The 18,165-nt window shown below is 42.8% G+C and overlaps 1 protein-coding gene across 3 annotated transcripts; it reads left to right on the top strand.

The window, feature by feature from the left end:
* The first annotated feature begins 1,205 nt into the window (after positions 1–1,205).
* Positions 1,206–5,782, top strand: manea (mannosidase, endo-alpha). 3 transcript variants are annotated; one of them, XM_084569360.1, is made up of 5 exons: positions 1,206–1,356; positions 2,349–2,755; positions 3,163–3,272; positions 3,383–3,459; positions 4,048–5,782. In XM_084569360.1, exons 2-5 carry the CDS (start codon positions 2,434–2,436, stop codon positions 4,679–4,681), a joined length of 1,143 nt encoding a protein of 380 aa, XP_084425486.1. In that variant the 5' UTR covers positions 1,206–1,356; positions 2,349–2,433; the 3' UTR covers positions 4,682–5,782. The 3 variants fall into 3 exon arrangements, with proteins under 3 accessions (XP_084425486.1, XP_084425484.1, XP_084425485.1); XM_084569358.1 differs by having other exon boundaries at positions 2,349–2,947; XM_084569359.1 differs by having other exon boundaries at positions 1,206–1,453; positions 2,349–2,947.
* The last annotated feature ends 12,383 nt before the right edge of the window (positions 5,783–18,165 follow it).

The raw sequence follows: 18,165 nt of genomic DNA, 5'->3' as shown, positions 1-18,165 counted from the left end.
TCAGTAACTCATAGACAGCTGCCGCTGCATGTTCTATACATGGTTTGAGCTCAACATTGTTGAATTGGCCTTAAGCAGGAAAAGGCCCACACAATCATATCACATATACAGTCAATAAGTCATTGTGAGAATTATTTTACTATTCTTCCGATGTGCTCATTTGAAGCAGTGTGACAGCTCAGGCAGCTTGACCTCCCAGTCGCCTCTTAGTCCACTTCAGAGCTCTCTGCATCGGCTCCAAATACAACCAAACAGTCAGCGACAAGAGAAAACATGGCATGCCCATGTGGAGATGAGATAAGATCCAAACCAAGATAAACCACAGAGCCACTTTTACAAAGAGGAAAGTGTAGTAGAGGCTTTTATGTGAACTGAGCTTTGAGTTCTGGGAAAGGGAGGAGACGGAAACAAATTCCAATTATCATTTTTTATTTTTTTATATGAGTATGTGAATGTTCTGTGTGTGAATCACCTGTTTACCCACAGCTGTAGCTGTCTTCCCATCATCACTATCCGCAGACCTCAGGTTATTAAAGTCCTGATGAGAAGGATGACTTCTTTTCTCCTTTCTGTGTCCAGAAGAGGGGCGTAACCGTGGTTCTTCCATTTTCAGTGTGACTCTGCCCAGTTAGCGCAGGGACAATTTTTGAATGCTTCAAAGAAGTCCTTATAAATATGAAATTATGATCAATAGATGTATTAAAAACAAATATGAGCTATTCGATTAACCCATTTGTTGGTAGGAATGTTAATTATCGCTGAAGCACAGTTATCTGTGATTGATTATTAGATGTTAACAGCAATACGCAGTAAAATAAATCAATAAAAAGTCAACAATCATGTTAATTGATGTGTAAACTGATGTGTCTGCAGTGTGCTTCACTTACCTTGCTTCATTTACTTTTTCTCATAATGGTAGTAACGTACTTGTATATATTTAAGCAGATTTTTATAAGTAAACTTGGAGACACCCGGAATGTTTATTTTCAAAAAAAAACGGACGATCCATGGTAATGCTATAAAAAAATAAAATAAAATCGTGTACTTTTAAGTGAAGATTTTTTTATTTTGTGTGTACGTGTAATACACCCTCCAACCGAATGGGGGCAACCGTTGTCCAAGATTCAATTAAACCGCCTCTGTGTCTGTTTGTGATTGGTAGATAGGCATCGCGTGTGAGCAGCCATAGGTGAGCAGCTGCCTATATGATATGGATTGGTCACAGCCTCTAGCTCTTGTGGTTAGTGGTTACTATCGGTTTGGAGCTCTGGCGCACTTCCGGGATGAGTTGCTATACCAGAAATGCAGCTTGTTGTGGTCTCTTCGGCTGAAAGAGTCGTTCCAGGAAAAGGCTTGGTGTGTGTATTATTAATTATCATGATGAACGTTACGACAAACGAAACTGTCGATTGACTGTTGGAGATTAAAACTAATGCTGAGTCAGTCCTGTCAGGTTCGGCTGCTTTTTACCAAGTCTAAAGTTCAGAGCAAATGGAGTTGAAGTAGCTAATGATGTTAGCTTGTTTAGCCAGTGCTGAACTATAATAAATGTCAAATCACAGGGGCATGCTGTTTCTATTAATGTAGCTTTGACCAAACATTTAATGGCTGCATCCTCTTAAATGTGACAGTTGTCTGCTTTTTATTTATTTATTTTTTCTTAGCCTCATGTGTACATTCAGCTGTTTGTCATTTAATTTATTTGTCACTGGACAGAAAAAAATAATAAATGGCAAAACGTTTAGTGATCAATGAAACGTTCAGCTAATGTTTTAAGCCGGTAAATAAAATAGTTTATGTTCAGACGTGAACATTTGCTGCCTTTGGGGAACTCCGTCATTGAAGTTGATTGCATTTTATTGATTCATTTTTAAATGATTCATAAAATTAATATTAATTATGTGAATAGCAGTTTAAGCATCTTTTCAGTTTGGACTCTTCATTTTTCACTCCTTTCTGACTGCCTATACAGTAAATGATTAGTGGATTAATCAAGGGAATAACATTTCGTAGCAAGTAGGGATGTCCCAATCAAAAATCTTTGCCCCCTGAAACTATATTGACCTTTTAATTTTCAGTATCAGCCAGTCTGAGGCCCGATCTGATCTGAAATTAACAAAATGTCCAGGAACAGTTGGCTAGCTGAAAAGCTGCCAAAAACAAAAAGAAGAAAAGTCTTTTTCTTCGTTGTTTCTTTTTGGCAGCTTTGCCGCTAGCCGGCTACCTTTAAAACAGAAGAGGAGAAAGGTGTTTTGATGCTACAAGGACTACTGATCGGGACATCCCTGGTAGCAACCCTTAAGTTCTTTTATAACACACATACATCCCTTCTTTCTTCAATCCTCCAGCTTCAGCGACAAACTGTCAACAACGACCTTCCCTCACTGCTGTCTCAACAATGAACTCTGGACGTCCTCAATCACCGACTGAAGGATGGCAAGGTTCAGGCGCAAATCTTGCATCACGTTAGTTGCTTTGGTGTTGCTCGTGTTCATCGTGACAGTGGTCTTAAAGGCGTTCACACCGGAGGACTCTCCGTTCAGAAACCCGGGAGGCGTCGAGCTTTTTCCAGACAGAAAGAAGGAGCCGGAGATGCAAAGAGACAGCGATAACAAGCCTGATGAGACCAAAACCAATGAGTCCGCTCGGTCAGACAAGGATGCCGAGCTGGAAGCGACGCTGAGGAAGTTCCCTCCTCCAAACTACAATGTCCACGCGTTCTACTACACATGGTTTGGAAACCCCAAGTTTGATGGTAAATACATCCACTGGGACCATCCCCAGCTGCCACACTGGGACTATAAGGTGGCACAGGGATATCCACAAGGAAGACACAGCCCGCCTGATGACATAGGGTCCAACTTTTACCCTGCTTTAGGGGCTTACAGTTCCAGGGATCCCTCCATTATAGAAGCTCACATGCAGCAGTTTCGTACAGCATCCATTGGTAACACAAATTTCATCTATTTGAATCATTTAGATTTGCTTTTGCTTTGAAACCAATATTCGAATCGCTGTTCATCATGATATTGTCAGTAACAATATTCATGGTAACTAAAGTGTAAAATAATATACACACATTTGTGCTATATGGTCACATGGTTGTTTTCTGTTAATCAGATTTAGTAGTCATGCTACAGCTGTAACTGTGATTATTTTCAGGCGTCATCGCTGTATCCTGGTATCCTCCCAACACGAAGGATGACAATGGCGAGCCAACAGATGACATTGTGCCTTTGTTGCTGGAGGTGGCACATAAATTCCATATTAAGGTCTGTATGTAATCAGCAGTTGTTTGAAAGTTACTGGCTTAGAGACTGATTTAAAAATTAAGCTCAGTGTTTTTTGTTATCCATGGTCTCTTATTTTTCTGTGTTTCCAGGTCGCTTTTCACATCGAACCATACAAAGGCCGGGACGAAGTCAACATGCTCACTAATGTCAAATACATTATCGAGAAGTGAGTGTTTCACACGTGCTTATCAAATCGCATTGCCCAGATCTTACACTCCCTCACGCCCTGTTCTGACCTGGGTGAATGAATGAATGAATGAATGAATGCGTCCCGAGGTATCGCAACGGAAGTGTTAAATGCGTCTCCAAATGTAACTCGAGATCCGATCACTTTTTCACGCCCTGTATGTAAACACCAACATTATTTGGAGTGCAGTAGAAGTCTCTACTGGTTCTCTCTCTACTGCTGTTTCAAAATCACAAACGGTGGCCATGGGGTCTTGGGAGAGATCATTTACATTTTAGAACAAACCATAAAGTCTCTCTCAGTCACTGAAAGCATAGACATTGTTAGATTTTGTTTGTTCAACAAGGTGTACTCATATTCATGAATTCAGCTATTGTATTAGGTATTTCCTGCTTAGATATATATATATATATAATTTGGTTAGTTAACAACTACAAGGACAAAATGTTTTAAAAGGTTATCATTAATGAAGAGGTAACTCTTAGGGGACGTTTTCAGCGGACCATGTTTGCACCTGTCTTCCTATTTGGTTGTTTATCTGATATATCTGATATCTCCCCTCCTCAGATATGGAGAGCACCCGGCATTTTTCAAGTACCGGACCAACACTGGCAAACTTCTTCCTTTCTTCTATGTGTATGACTCATATCTTATGAACTCTGAGCAGTGGGCCAAACTGCTAAAGCACACAGAGAGTAACAGCATCAGGGATACCCCGTATGACGCCATCTTCATCGCCTTGCTGGTTGAAGAGAAACACAAGAGGGATATAGTGACAGCGGGATTCGACGGTGTCTACACCTACTTCGCAACAAACGGCTTTTCCTATGGCTCCACTCAGCGTAACTGGGACTCCATTAGAGCTTTCTGTGAGGATAACAACCTGATATTCATTCCAAGTGTGGGCCCAGGCTATATTGACACAAGCGTTCGACCCTGGAACTTCCAAAACACTCGAAATCGCATCAACGGCAAATACTATGAAACGGCGCTCAGTGCCGCGTTGGAAGCCAAACCTGATATTATCTCTATAACATCTTTTAATGAGTGGCATGAGGGGACTCAGATCGAAATGGCGATTCCCAAAACAAGCCAGACGGTGTATCTGGACTATCTGCCCAACAAACCAGCTATCTATCTGGAGATAACTCGCAAATGGGCTGCAATATTTGGTGGTGAGCGCCGAAAATGGCAGCAGTGATCTCCTTTGGAGGCATGGCTATTGTTTATTCACAGTGGTATGATATAATTAAAGGAAGACTAAATGAAGTCCTGGTTTTTGAATGTGAAATGCAAATGAATAATTGTAGGAGAAAAGCCAAGAGATGTGCAGTGCCACAGGCAAAGTAACTACTACTGTTATCATAATTTAGGCCGCAGAAATGTACTGTATGTCTGCACTTGCAGGTGATTTATCGTGAAAGTTTCATTAACTCTTGTTTACTTTGCTGTCCACATTTTGGATATCCAGCGTTATCCGTGTTTTATCTCCCATCACTGTCTCCAGGCATGTTTTGGCTTTATTTCATGTGTGGCTATATTAAACCTCAGTAGAAATAAAGTGCACCCTAGAAAGGAGTTAAAATCTCAAGTAAACAAAGCAGTCTGCTGGCATAAAGCTGTTGCCTCACTCTGCATTCAACCCATATTACAATACAAGAAAAGAAAGAACACATTGCATACATTTAGATTTTTTTAGAGGCATGGCAGTCTAAAAATTAAGATGAGTCAGCGATGCAAACAGGAGAGCAAACAGTTTTTTGTGTTTTCTGTTTAATGGATACATGATGGTGCATTGTGTCATTGTGTTACAGTGTACGCACACATCGCCTGAATAAAGGTACCTAATTTGAATTTTGGACTGCCTTTGTGGCTGCAAAATTACAGTATGAAGTGAATAACGTTCTGCTAGAAAACCTTTGGACCTAGCATTCATGTGGATGCACATTTCCTGGTTCTTCTTTGGAAGATTGAAAACTGTTTTTAAAGCCAACTAAGAGACCATTCTCTCATGACTCTTTGAATTTTCAGCTCGTCAGATCACTTCAAGTGCTGTAGTATTTTTAGGCTGTCTTGGACATACAACATGGTAATGTCTACACATGCATTTCCACCAGCAGAGAACATGTTCTGTTCCTGTTAACCATTTCTGTTTTGAAACCAGATAACCAGTCCCCCTTGTAGTGAGCTGCATTCCAAGAGTTGCGCCCTTAGACGGTATAAAAATGGATGACATTACTGCTCCTCAAAAGTGAAGCCAAAACGAGAGCTGGAGGCTGGCTGCGCTATAGGTCATACACTCTACCTCCTCCATGTCAGTGGATGGTCCAAACACTAAAGCACGTCAAATATTATTTTTTTTCAACGATGGTTTTTTGTCATTTTAGGTAGTTAATATAGTTAAAGGGGAACTACTGTTTTTTACAACCTGGACCTTATTTCTGGCATAAAATACGATCGTTTACTCACCCATATAACTTTTGTGTAATTTGCACTCGTTCAGGAGATAATTAGATCAGCGTATAACCATATAGCGGGAGTGACTGGGGCACTGAAATGCAGCCTCTAAATAACGCATTATCTGCTGCGAAACTCGTTCATTTCACCAATGTTTTGTTATCATACGCTAGTTCTATTCCCCGTTGAGTCCTAGATTGACCTACAGACCCCGGATGATGTCTTCTGACCTGGATGATGTTGGCTTGTTTACCTAGCCTGGCTGACGCGACTGCACATCTCAATGAGATGCTGGTCTGGAAACTACGTGTTTATTTTCTCGTATTTGAGGCGTGGTTTTACAAATGCCAAGAGCCGTTTATTGGGCGCTACGAATGTCTATCAAATGCGCCTGGTAATTCCCATGCTGCCTTGCGCGCGATTCATAGCCAAAGCCTGTTGGTAGCAGAGCAAACACATCCTTCTTGGCAATGAAGACTTTCAACGCCAAACGTTGCTCTTTTTTTTTTTTTAAATAAACTTGCGTTCTAAGCTACTTAAAACACTGTCTAAGGCTGCATCGAACGGTAACGTTAGGTCCGCTGCCATGTTGGATTAACACACTACAAGCTTCGGTGTCGCGCATAGACGTCGTCATCGTCTTGCTGCCCCCCCCCCCCCCCCCCCCCCCGTTCTGTGATTGGTTCCCTATCTCAGGAGAAAATATGGGCGATGGTTTCCAGACTGCTTTTGCAGCGAGAATGAAATCGCGCGCAAAGCAGTATGGGAACACCCAGGCTATTGTTTACCTGTAATTTGCTAAGTTTTTTGCAACATGGCTGAATATTTTTCCGATTCTGAGGTTGTGGACGAACCATAGCAGCAGCAAATTACAGTCGCCGCTCAGAGATGACATCATCCAGGTTTTATTATGGACTCTGAACTCATTAAGGACTTTTATGACGGTCACTCACAGATGCCAGGTCTGTCAGGAGCCATCCCTAAAGTTGGAGTTGGTACTGTCATACTGAGAAAGTAAAGCTTGTCATGTTTTGCATTGTGTTATTTACGCATTTTTTTATTTTGCTGACCGTTTCCTTTTGTGTTTTAGTTAGCTTGTCCTTCTATGTTCCCGCTGTTGTCATTGTCTTCACCGCCCTGATTGTTTTCACCTGTACCTAATTTCCTCAGCGTGTATTGTTTGTTGTGTCTCCCTTAGTCCTTTGCCAGTTCAACCTGTCTCATGCCAGTGGAACCAGTGCCATCTCTTGTCTCTTTTTCTTGTCTCTTTGTCTTACGTGTTTTACAGTGTCTTGTCTCTTTCTCTTGTCTCTTTGTCTTGCTAGGTCATTATTTTACCTAGAGCTTTTGTTACTTCGATGTGAGCTTTTGTTATTTTGATGTGGTGGTGAGTGGTGTGGGAGTCCCACAGGGCACTGTGCTTTCTCTGTTCCTTTTCACCTTATACACCACTGACTTTGAGCACAACTCAGAGTCATGTCACATCCAGAAATTTATGTATTTCTGATTACTCTGCAGTTGTAGGGTGTATAAGCAGTGGACGGGACGAGGAGGGCTATAAAGGGCTGGTGGACAGATTTGTGGGGTGGGCTGGAAGGAATCACCTTCTGCTTAACGTGGACAAGACCAAAGAGATGGTGATTGACTTGAGGAGGGAGGGAACAGCTCCTCTGCCCCTCAGCATCCTTGGTAGGGATGTGGAGATGGTGGAGGAGTACAAATACCTGAGAGTGACCATCGACAACAGACTGAACTAGAGGACCAACAGTACAGCTGTGTACAAGAGGGGCTGTCACAGACTATTTCCTGAGGAAGCTGAGGACATTCAATGTGTGCAGCAAGATGCTGGAGATCTTTTGCCAGAGTACTGTGGCTAGCACCCTTTTCTCTGCTGTGGTCTGCTGGGGGAACAGCATTGCAGCCAGTGACGCCAACAGGCTGAACAAACTTATCACAAAGGCTGGCTCTGTCATTGGCTGCAGTCAGGAAACATTTGAAGTGGTGGTGGAGAGGAGGACACTGAACAAACTGTTACCAGTCATGGATAACCCTGATCACCTTCTCCACAACACAATAGACAGACAACGGAGCAGCTTCTCCAGAGGGCTCAAACAACTTCGTTGTTTTAAAGAACGCTACAGGAAATCTTTCCTGCCTCAAGCCATCAGTCTGTACAACTCCTCATCTGTGTGTAACAGATGATACTCTGGACTATTGACTAAGGTGGCACTGCCCATTTCCCTGGATTTATAGCTTTCCTTGGAATTCTAGTGTGGTGGGGTGGCCATATAAGGGATGATGATTGGCTAAGGTAGGGTAAGATTTCATGGTAAGCTAATCAGCCCGCATGGCAGTGTTCAGTTGGGCGAGTGTTGTTTACACACAAATGTGCGCATAGCAGTATCACACAAGCATCAGAGTTCGGAGCATTCAGAGGTAAAGTTGCTGTTTTCAAGGTGGAAGTATAGGCACTACTTTAACCTCATTGAGGTAAAAGGCAAGAACGTACACATGAAATGTACATTACGCTCAGAAAAAAACCTATAACATATATATATTTTTTTTTAAAAGTAACGCAATAGTTACTTTCCCTGGTAACTAGTTACTTTTATAGTGGAGTAATTCAGTTACTAACTCAATTACTTTTTGGGAGAAGTAACTAATAACTATAACTAATTACACACTCCAGTCTGGTAGTTGGCTAAGCGTGCATAGGGGTCAGAAGTTGGGTTGTTCCACTTTGGCCTGCCCCCCTTAAAACATTGTAATGGATCCACCTCCAAAGCAAAACTTGTCCATGAAGCGTTTTGCTCGTACCATGGACGTTATAAGGAGCACCATGAAGCCCAAGTGATTATTGTGTTTGGAGTTAATGTAGAAAAGAGAAGTGCATTTTGTTTCTGTTGTGCATCATGGAAATAGCAAACGAGGAACTAGAAAAAATTACTGACAGCAGCTGCAGCCAAATAAATACTGCACACTTAAAGGGGAACTACTGTTTTTTACAACCTGGATCTTGTTTCTGGCATAAAATACGATCGTTGACTCACCCATACAACTTTTGTGTAATTTGCAGTCGTTTGGGAGATATTTAGATCTGCGTATATCGATATAGTGGGAGTGAATGGGGCACCGAAATGCAGCCTCTAAATAACGCATTATATGCTGCAAAACTCTTTCATTTTACCAATATTATGATACGCTAGTGCTATTCCCCGCTGGGTCCGGAGTTAGCTGTTATCATCATCCAGGGTCTGTAGATTAACCTACAGACCCCGGATGATGTCTACTGACCTGGATGATGTCTGCTAGTTTTTTGCAACATGGCTGAATACTTTTTTCGATTCTGAGCTTGTTGACGAACCATAGCAGTAGCAAATTACAGGTAAACAAGCTGATCGTTGCAGTGCACTGCGCTCAGAGATGACATCATCCAATTAGAAGACATCATCCAAGGATTGGTGAGAAGAAACAACACAATCATTGTATTATAAAAATGTTTGCTTATTCAGGACAAACGTGCAACGGACCATTTCAACAGCAAACATCTTTACAGAAAGATGGTAGAGGCTAGATCCGATCAATGCAGCAATGCCACCGAACCCTAACCCTAACCAGAAACCTAAGACTAGCCCTAACGTTAACCTTAATCGTATGAAACCTGTGCCTAGACTTAACCATCCAAACAAGTGCACTGTGTCCCTTGTCCGTTACCTTGATCGGATCAAGCCTTTACCAAACCTAAATCCTGTAAGTGACGCTAACATCGGTGGTATCAATGACTCTGCTCCTAAATTAACAGGGCCAGTAGTGTTAGTTTGGCTTGCAGGATACGTTTACACGTTTGTTTTGTTGTTGTTGAACAGGGAGGTTGAAAGGTGAAATACGATTTATTCTCTTTCCAAAACCTAACTTCAAAACAAACCCTAAAAAGTGTAGGCTGTGGATAAAGCTATGTGGACGTCCTCATACCCAGTTGAACCCTTCAAAGATCGGTAGCTACATCTTTTTAGATCTTTAGTTTAGTTGTTAACTGTAAAATAATGTGATGCTACCATCATGTAGCGTAGCAGTTAGTAGTCATAGATTACGGTGACAGGCAGTGAGAGGGCCATGCTGACCCTGAGGGGGGTAGGGCAAGGGTCAATTGGCAGTGTTGGGGGGTGGGCCTCCACACGCACTGGACACAGCCCAGTAAAAATCCTCCGTGTTCAGATGAAAAGATGTGGCTGGTTGGCTCTCATGTCTTCAGAGGAGACGCGAGGTAAGTATTCACTCTCTCTGCACCACCAGTGTGATGACCAGGACCATCACACATACAGGGAATCGGCAAAGACTAAATTGGGACAGAAAAGGAGGGGGAAATGCTAAATACTGTAAAAATTGATACATTTGGGGTGAATACTTTTTGGAAATTAACACTGATTTGGACCGTACTGGTTCTTCTAGTACACCCCTCTACCAGTGTGTGATGAGTGATTCATCTACTCGTAGGGACATACAGACAGAACACAGTCAGTCAAGAAATACGCTTCACGTACCCCGCTGGTGAACGTGATGTTTGCTCTTCTTCTCCTTTTTCCTCGTCCCTTTCGTCTTCCTCTTTCTGTCCTGTGATTAAATCAGAACTCTCTGACAAATCAGAGCTGGACTCAGAGTCGTCCTTACAGTCGTCTTCACTGTCAAGCTGCATCTCGGACCCCCCCCCAGTAGCGGTTATAGGCACGGGTGAACTGGGCAGCCGCCCGGGGTGGTATTTTTTCATGATAGAAGGGGGGCGGCACGAGCACTTGAAAAAAAAAATAATAAATCTGCGCCGCTACATGGTTTTCTATCATCTGTCATATCTGCGTGGGGAATTGGCAAATTGGCGCCCCCTGCAGCTGCAGGCGCCCCTGCTTGCTGAGAAGGTGCCATGCACAGAAGGTGAGGTCCACTGTATAAAAGGGCTAAAGTCAGTCACACCTTGACTTTCTTCCATGTAACGCACATTTCATTCATAATATTATAAATACAGGCCTATAATTTCTGCACGTTTTTGTATTTATGAATTGAGAAATATAAGTGCGCTCGGAGGGGGTCTCGCGCAGAGTAATTCAATGTAGAACCGCCACTGCTCCCCCCAACCTCTTCATCATTTAGCGACCTCCTTGAGACTCGCCAAAGCTATGGATGCATGGATCAGTAGTTCATTACACCAGTTTGATTGGTGTAAGGTTGGAATGCTTTTTCAGAGAAGACGTCTTTACTATAGCTACTTTCATAACAAGCGTTTGGAAATTAAGAAATAATTCATTATTTGTGTGAATTCTACTTGAAATGTACAATCTATGTGGTTTGGTTGCGTTTTTACTCTACAGTTGATTACATTCACAGGTATGACACAACTTCCACACCCACAGTGTGCACACCCATCATCCTTTAAATAACCTGAAAGTAGCCGAGAATCTTCACTCACAGTCAGAGAGCTGAGTCCTGCAAATGTCAAGTTCTGTAGTGACATCTGAAAGTTTTTCCTCCAGGAACTCAGCACGTGCTTTCCACTTGTCCCTTTCGTCTCCCTTTGGCAGTTGGGGGCATTGTAATCTTATTTATTGCCTGTTTAGAACAGAACATAGCAATTTCAAAATTATCCACAATATTTAACTGTTTAAATGATGGTGTGTAGCCCAGCTTCCTTCCCTAATGTTATGGTTCGCGGTTACACTTTATTAGAAGGGTGATAAGACTGACATGACACTATCATAGAAATCTTGATGAACGTTGTCATTAATGTTGTTATAAATACAACATAATCTCTAATCTGACTGGGCCAACTGTTAAAAGTAGTTTGATTAATGATGCTATGTTTCCCATATGAATTTCAGTGTTCCTTTTTCCTTGTCGCGCTGCATTCCAAACAGCAGAACTTAAGCTTTTCAGACCTCCTACTTGAAAAAGTGCATTTGGAACCTCTTTTATAAACAGTGTATGATTGGAACGCCACCTAATGTCGGTGCTCCTACTCGGGAAACTAACTGGAGTTGTCTGCCATCACCTCAGACTAGTTGAATGTATGGTGGCACTGAAGGTCAAAACACAACAAAATTTCACAAAACACAACGACATTATAGATTACGGAAAGGGTAGGGACAACACTTCTTGTTTCTGATAATGAGGCAGTATGGAGATTAAGGGGAAACCACCCTGAGCAGCTGCTTATAGACCACCTTTATGTCATCGAGTGGCACGCTTGGCTTGGAGAAAAGCGTCGACATGGTCTGCTAGGCAGGCTACTCCATGACATGAGACTGAAAGACAGGTAGACTAACAGGCAGTGAGGAGACTGACAAGACAGAGACTGATGGAGATAGACAGACAATGAAGAGACTGAGAGCAATAGAGTAACAGACAGCGGAGTGGTTAAGTAATGCTTATTTACCACTGTTATGCATTTCCTAAGTATCCAAAAAGAATTCATTAATGGTTAACTAAATTTATTGAATGCCTTTGAAGCAGTTAAGCAGTTATACAGTGTTACCTAAGGGATACATGTTTACACTTCACGATAAGGGTCCAAAAAACATTCAGTACTGATTAACTAATGCGTATTAAGAAGTTAAGCATCTATAAAGTGTTATCAAAGGGATAACAGCTTCCTCCCACTGTCCAAAGACATGCTTGTTAGGTTAGTTGTTGATTCTAAATTGTCCGTAGGTGTGAGTGTGAGTGTGAATGGTTGTCTGTCTCTCTGTGTTAGCCCTGCGATAGACTGGTGACCTGTCCAGGGTGTACCCAGCCTCTTGCCCAATGACAGCTGGGATAGGCTCCAGCAGACCCTGCGACCCTTCACAGGAACAAGCGGTTACAGAAGATTAATGAATGAATGAATGAATGAATAGGGGTCCAAAAAGCATTCACTAATGGTTATGTATTCAGATTCAGATTCAGCATAACTGCCAGATTCAGGCAGTTTAAGGCAGCAGTGAGAAGCATAATGTGCAAGTACAGACATTTTAAGGAGCAAAAACCAAAAATGGGACCTGTCCAGGGTGTACCCCTGCCTCTCGCCCGATGACAGCTGGGATAGGCTCCAGCAGACCCCGGGACCCTTAACAGGAATACGTGGTTATAGAAGATGAACGAATGAATGAAACAAAAAATTGAACAGATACAAAGGATATACAAGTTACCATGACATAAATGTTTTAACTATCCAAAATGTCCATGGAGAATGTAAACAGACTGTATGAGTAAAGTGACTAAAGTGCAAATGTAACAGCAAATACTAGTTACTAGTTACTAGTTACCAGCTCCACTAGTTTCCCAGGGATGATGGTGGTGGCTGCTGTAGCAAGGTCCCTCTGCTTCTTGGAGAAGGTTACCGCCATCTCCTTGGCTTTACTGACGTTCAGTTCCAGGTGTGAGCTGTCGCACCACTCTATGAACTCCTGAAGAGCTGGTCCGTGGTGAAGCGAGGGGAGCCAACAGCAGAGACAGGAGAACGTCGATCTGCGTATAGGATGAAGGGCAGGGGTGATAGAACACAGTCCTTGGGGGAAGCCAGTCGAGGTAAAACGGAGGTCTGAGAGGGAGTTGTTGACCAGTACTCTCAACAGGTCCCAACCTGTTGGTGAGAAGGTACAGAATTAACTGGTCATCTAGGTGGAAGTGGGAGGAAAGTTTTGTGGCCAGGATGTGGGGGTGCCGGGTGTTGAATGTCGAGGAGAAATCAGCAAACAGTAGCCTGTCTGAAGAGTCGGGATGCTCCAGATGTTTGTGGATGCTGTTCATGATGAATTGGTCATGTCTTTGCATGACTGATGCCTTTTGATGTGCGGTATGCGAACTGGAATGGGTCAATCAGGGAGTCCGTTGCTCTGTTGCTGTGGTGTTTTATGATCCTCTCCATGTCTTTCATCTCTAGGGAGGTGAGAGCCATGGACCAAAGGTCATTCAGAGCTTTTATTTTACTTTTTTGGGGAATAATGATGACTGTGGAGTGTTTCCAAAGATGGAGGACAGTGCTACTGTCCATGGAGCTCTGGAACAGGGTCTGAAACACGCCCCCTCGTTGCTGAGTGCCGGGCTTTGAATGTAGAGTTTATGTTCTCAAGCTGGATGGTGCTGTCTCTCTCAAATCTGGTGTAAAAGGAGTTGAGGTCGTCAGGGAGGGATGTGCGGCTGCAGCCTTCCACCTGGATGGTTCTGGGGATGGTAGCAGCAGTGTTAGCTGAAGCCATGGTTTTGAGACCCAGTCAAGCTGAGCAAAGGTTCCCTTTCGATGACTTTCAGCTACACTTTATTCTTGTACTTCAGCTTGGCAGGATGGCTAGCTTAGCATGCAAGAGACCATGAGTCTATGTGTATGTGCATAACCTAAACTAACATCAACTTAACAATGTGGCAGAGCCAACTATACATTAACCTGACAAAAATGATAACAACAACTCAATACAAAACATACACAACATCAAATCAAAGTTTACAGTTCTATGCTTAGCTTAGCTTGACTAGGCCCAGGTCATATTACCAGTTTTGGAGAAAAAGTCGGTCTCTGGTGTGTTGCTCTTTGTTGCTCCTTGTTGCTCGCTTGCTGGTGGAAGGGTAAAGCTGGGAAAAGTTGGAATTCCAGTGTTGAAAGGCAGTCTTTGCCGTGTGGTCCTGATGGCACTCGTTGGAGGGAAACTGGCCACTCCTTTGAAGTAGTTTGTTAGCAGCTCGATGCCAACTAGCTGTGTGGCTCCTGTTGTTTGAAGGGTTAGCCTGCAAACCTTGTGTTCGGTGGCTAATAGAACTTGTGCAGAATCTTGGAAATTCCTCAGCAGGCTCTCGCGTCGCTGCTGTGAGGGAAAGGATGAGGTGCTGCTCTGGTTAGACTACCTGAGGCAGCCAGCTGCAGCTGAGCAGCTGGGGGTCCAGAGTGGAGAAGACAGTACGAGTGGAAGAGAAGAACAAGCCCTAAACAGAGCTTTTATATGACCTGATGACCTCAGAGGTCACTTGCAACAGTCAGCCAGTGGTAACTGCTGGATCAGGTTTCACACCTGGAGGATTGTGGGACTTTAGGGTTCCGGCGCTTTCCTTTGTCTCCAAGACAAAGAAAGCCACGTGGTCAAAACTTGGTTATACGTGGTGAGCCTCCATTGCTCACCACCAGGTTCAGGTCCCAACATTCCTTCTTCTCACTTGAGGTGTGGTTGTGAGAGCACAAGTGTCATGATAATGACGTCTGGGCAGTCTGTTAACCAACTGGGCTGTGGTTGACACTATCTATCTTAGCTAGAACATATCAAGTGACAAAACTGAAATACACATCAGCACATTGACATTTACATTGAAGAATGTCAGTGATGTAAATTGCTAGGCTAAGATTCAGAAAAAGAGTGGCACCTCCAAAGATAAAACCATTTCCAAATGTCCAAGAGTTTTGGGGTTCACTCATTGGATCCTTTTAGAATAATTTTTATTCGGTCTGATCTTAACAGAAATAACTATTTTGGCCTTCATGCAGGATGTCATCACATTTTCAAAATCTCTGTTGTCAGTGGCTGTATCATTGTTTGAGTGTGTCCTAAAATTTGTGTCGGACAAGGACATGTATGAATAGCAAAATACTACAGAGGAGTTGGTTCAGGTGTATTTGCAAAGTTAGACAGTGGATCTTGGTCCAATCAGAATTTAGGCTTTTCTCAGCTAATAGTGGGAGGTGTGACTATTAGTGCAGCAGGAGAAATGAGATAAACATACATCTGTCATAGATACACATATCTGACTAAAGCGTACATGTGGAATCTTATGACACAAACTGATGAAGTTACATGACAGTTTGAAAATGTAAGAGGAATCATAGGTAGGTTGGAGAATTGTTCATTCAGGTAGGAGTGGATAACTGCAGGAGGCCATGAAGACTGGGTAGGTTGATGAGACCACGACAACAGATGTAGTATGGGAGGGGAGGGTAGGGACACACAGCAGTTAACATGCTATACAGTAATAGCACAGAATTGCATGACTAGTAGTAGATAGGAAATTGGAGGGCAAGAACTCTGTGCCAGAGAAAAGAAAGTGGAGGATGCGAGAGAGAAGAGAGAAGAAAGAAAGAGGACATGTGTTCGGTGCCTCGTCCCCCAGCAGCCTAGGCCTATAGCAATCTTCTTGAGGATAACTACATATCTCTTCACAGTCTATTTCAGTAAGATGGGATGTCAGGTAACTGTTATTTTGGTCTCTCAGAGGAGGTTGAGAAGTTAAGATCCATTCCCATGAACTTCGGATGGGAATTGTTCCCATTTTCTGACTGGAGAGGGCGAGTGTGAATCGGAATAACCAGAATCACATTGACTTATTGACTGTGGTGGGGAAAGACAACCCGATTTAAGCCTTAACAGTTCCTCTTTGTGTGCACAAAGATCTGACTCTGCAAAGTAGCGCATAGCTTTCTTATTGGCCGTTGGTACCTCATGGAGGAGACAAGTAGTTTGCGCTCTAAGGGACTCTACTTCTTTATCTAGGGCTGCTTTGCTCTTAAAGGCAAGGCTGGAGTGTCTGTCAAAGTTCAGAAGCAAACATGTAAACGATGTTTGCTTTGGACTGCAGACTGCGCGTAGCACCTGTCATTCAGTAGAAATTCAACTTGCTAATGAATTCCGGGTAGCCGTGGTTTAGGCTCTGTGCAAGGGAGGAAATGAATTGCTATACACAGGGGTTTTCCATTGTTATGTGGGACAGAGGCAAGGTGTCAAAAACTACAACAAAGCAACAGGGTTAGCAATGCTATGCTAAGTAATGTACTAACTAACGTGCACCCAAATCGATCTAATGTACCTTTAACCTGCTACATAATATAAATGTAATGTGTGAAACTGACTTTTCATTTTGTTGTGTGGCTGTGGGTGCAGCCATCACATCCAGAGTCACTAGTGGATGTCACGGCAACATACTTTTGCTTATTTTACAGATTGCCTTTGCATATGCATACTTTAGATCATCTGGAGCATGACAGCAATCACTCAGGACTTGTCAGTTTTTTTTCCAGTATAGTTGGTCGGATTGTTACCTCAAAACACTTTCAGTTTAGCACTTTAATTTTTATTGTATATTTGTGGTTTAGGTACAGACCCGAGCAAGGTGGGCTGTGTAATTTTATTTATTGTTTTACCACCAGTGTTGACTTGAAGTTACCTGTTCAGCTGTTAATCCATTAAGAAAAATGAAGATGGAAATAAATGAGTGGTGATTGAATTGTGATTTATTTGTAAACCTCTGTGTATAATTTTAGACCCATGTGTTTCCAGAGGGTGGAGGATCAGTTTCCTGTAGCAGTTAATTTTCCTGGAGCTTCGTTTGGCTCAGCAGCAGGTTTGAACTGGAAATGTATTACACCTTGGTATGTGTTTCCAGTTACCTGCCGCTGAGACGATCAATTGAAGCTACAGGAAAATAGGCTGGAACCGTATGCCACCTTGGGACAACAGTTATGCACAGAGCCTAGAAGCAGCATAAAAACTGAAAATTGACGTGGAAAAGCGAGAAAAGATGACATATGGACGTCTCTTTGTGCAGCGGATTGAACAAGTACTTGTTTAGCATGAACTTGCACAACCCTGGGTGCTCAAAGTCATAAATCTATTGGATGGCACTCGGGCGAGATAACTGCCTGGCACTTGCACGATCCGGTTTGGGACTCTGGGCACTTTTGTTTCCCCACCCTCAATTGCTATGCAATGTAGTAACACTCACACTCCTTTTCTTCTGCTCTCCGCCTAGCCTCTTCTATGGTGCAAGCTCTATTGTGCTCAATTGATGTGTGTAGACTTCCTGTAACAGAAGGTTTCACGTTGTCCAATTGTCATCTGAACCATGGAAAAATTAGGAACTAGGAGAACAACAAATTGCGAAATTACAGGCTCAACAGTTACAGTTCAACGGACTGCATCCAGATGAATATTCAAAAGACACACACACACATAATATGTCTGTTACCATCAATAAGCATTCCACCAGTTCTCCGAAGGAATTCCAGAGCCCATCTCACCCTTCCCCTGCGTCCATATTTTAGTTTCTCTTTTGACGTCCGTGACCAGCAGTTCTAAACTAACCACACAACCAATAGCAGTTGTTTCAGCTTAGTAGCACGGCAGTGAGAAAGAAAAATGTTGGCTCTGAAATAATAACAAATACAATAATTACTTACTAAATTAACAGATGCAGCAAAAAAAGCCAAAGTTCTTGGTGCGTAGCTCAAGC

Source organism: Chelon labrosus (genome assembly GCF_963514085.1).
Source record: "Chelon labrosus genome assembly, chromosome: 20".
NCBI classification, from domain to species: Eukaryota; Metazoa; Chordata; class Actinopteri; order Mugiliformes; family Mugilidae; genus Chelon; species Chelon labrosus.
Note: the sequence above shows the minus strand (reverse complement) of the source record. Positions and strands in the feature narration are given on the sequence as shown.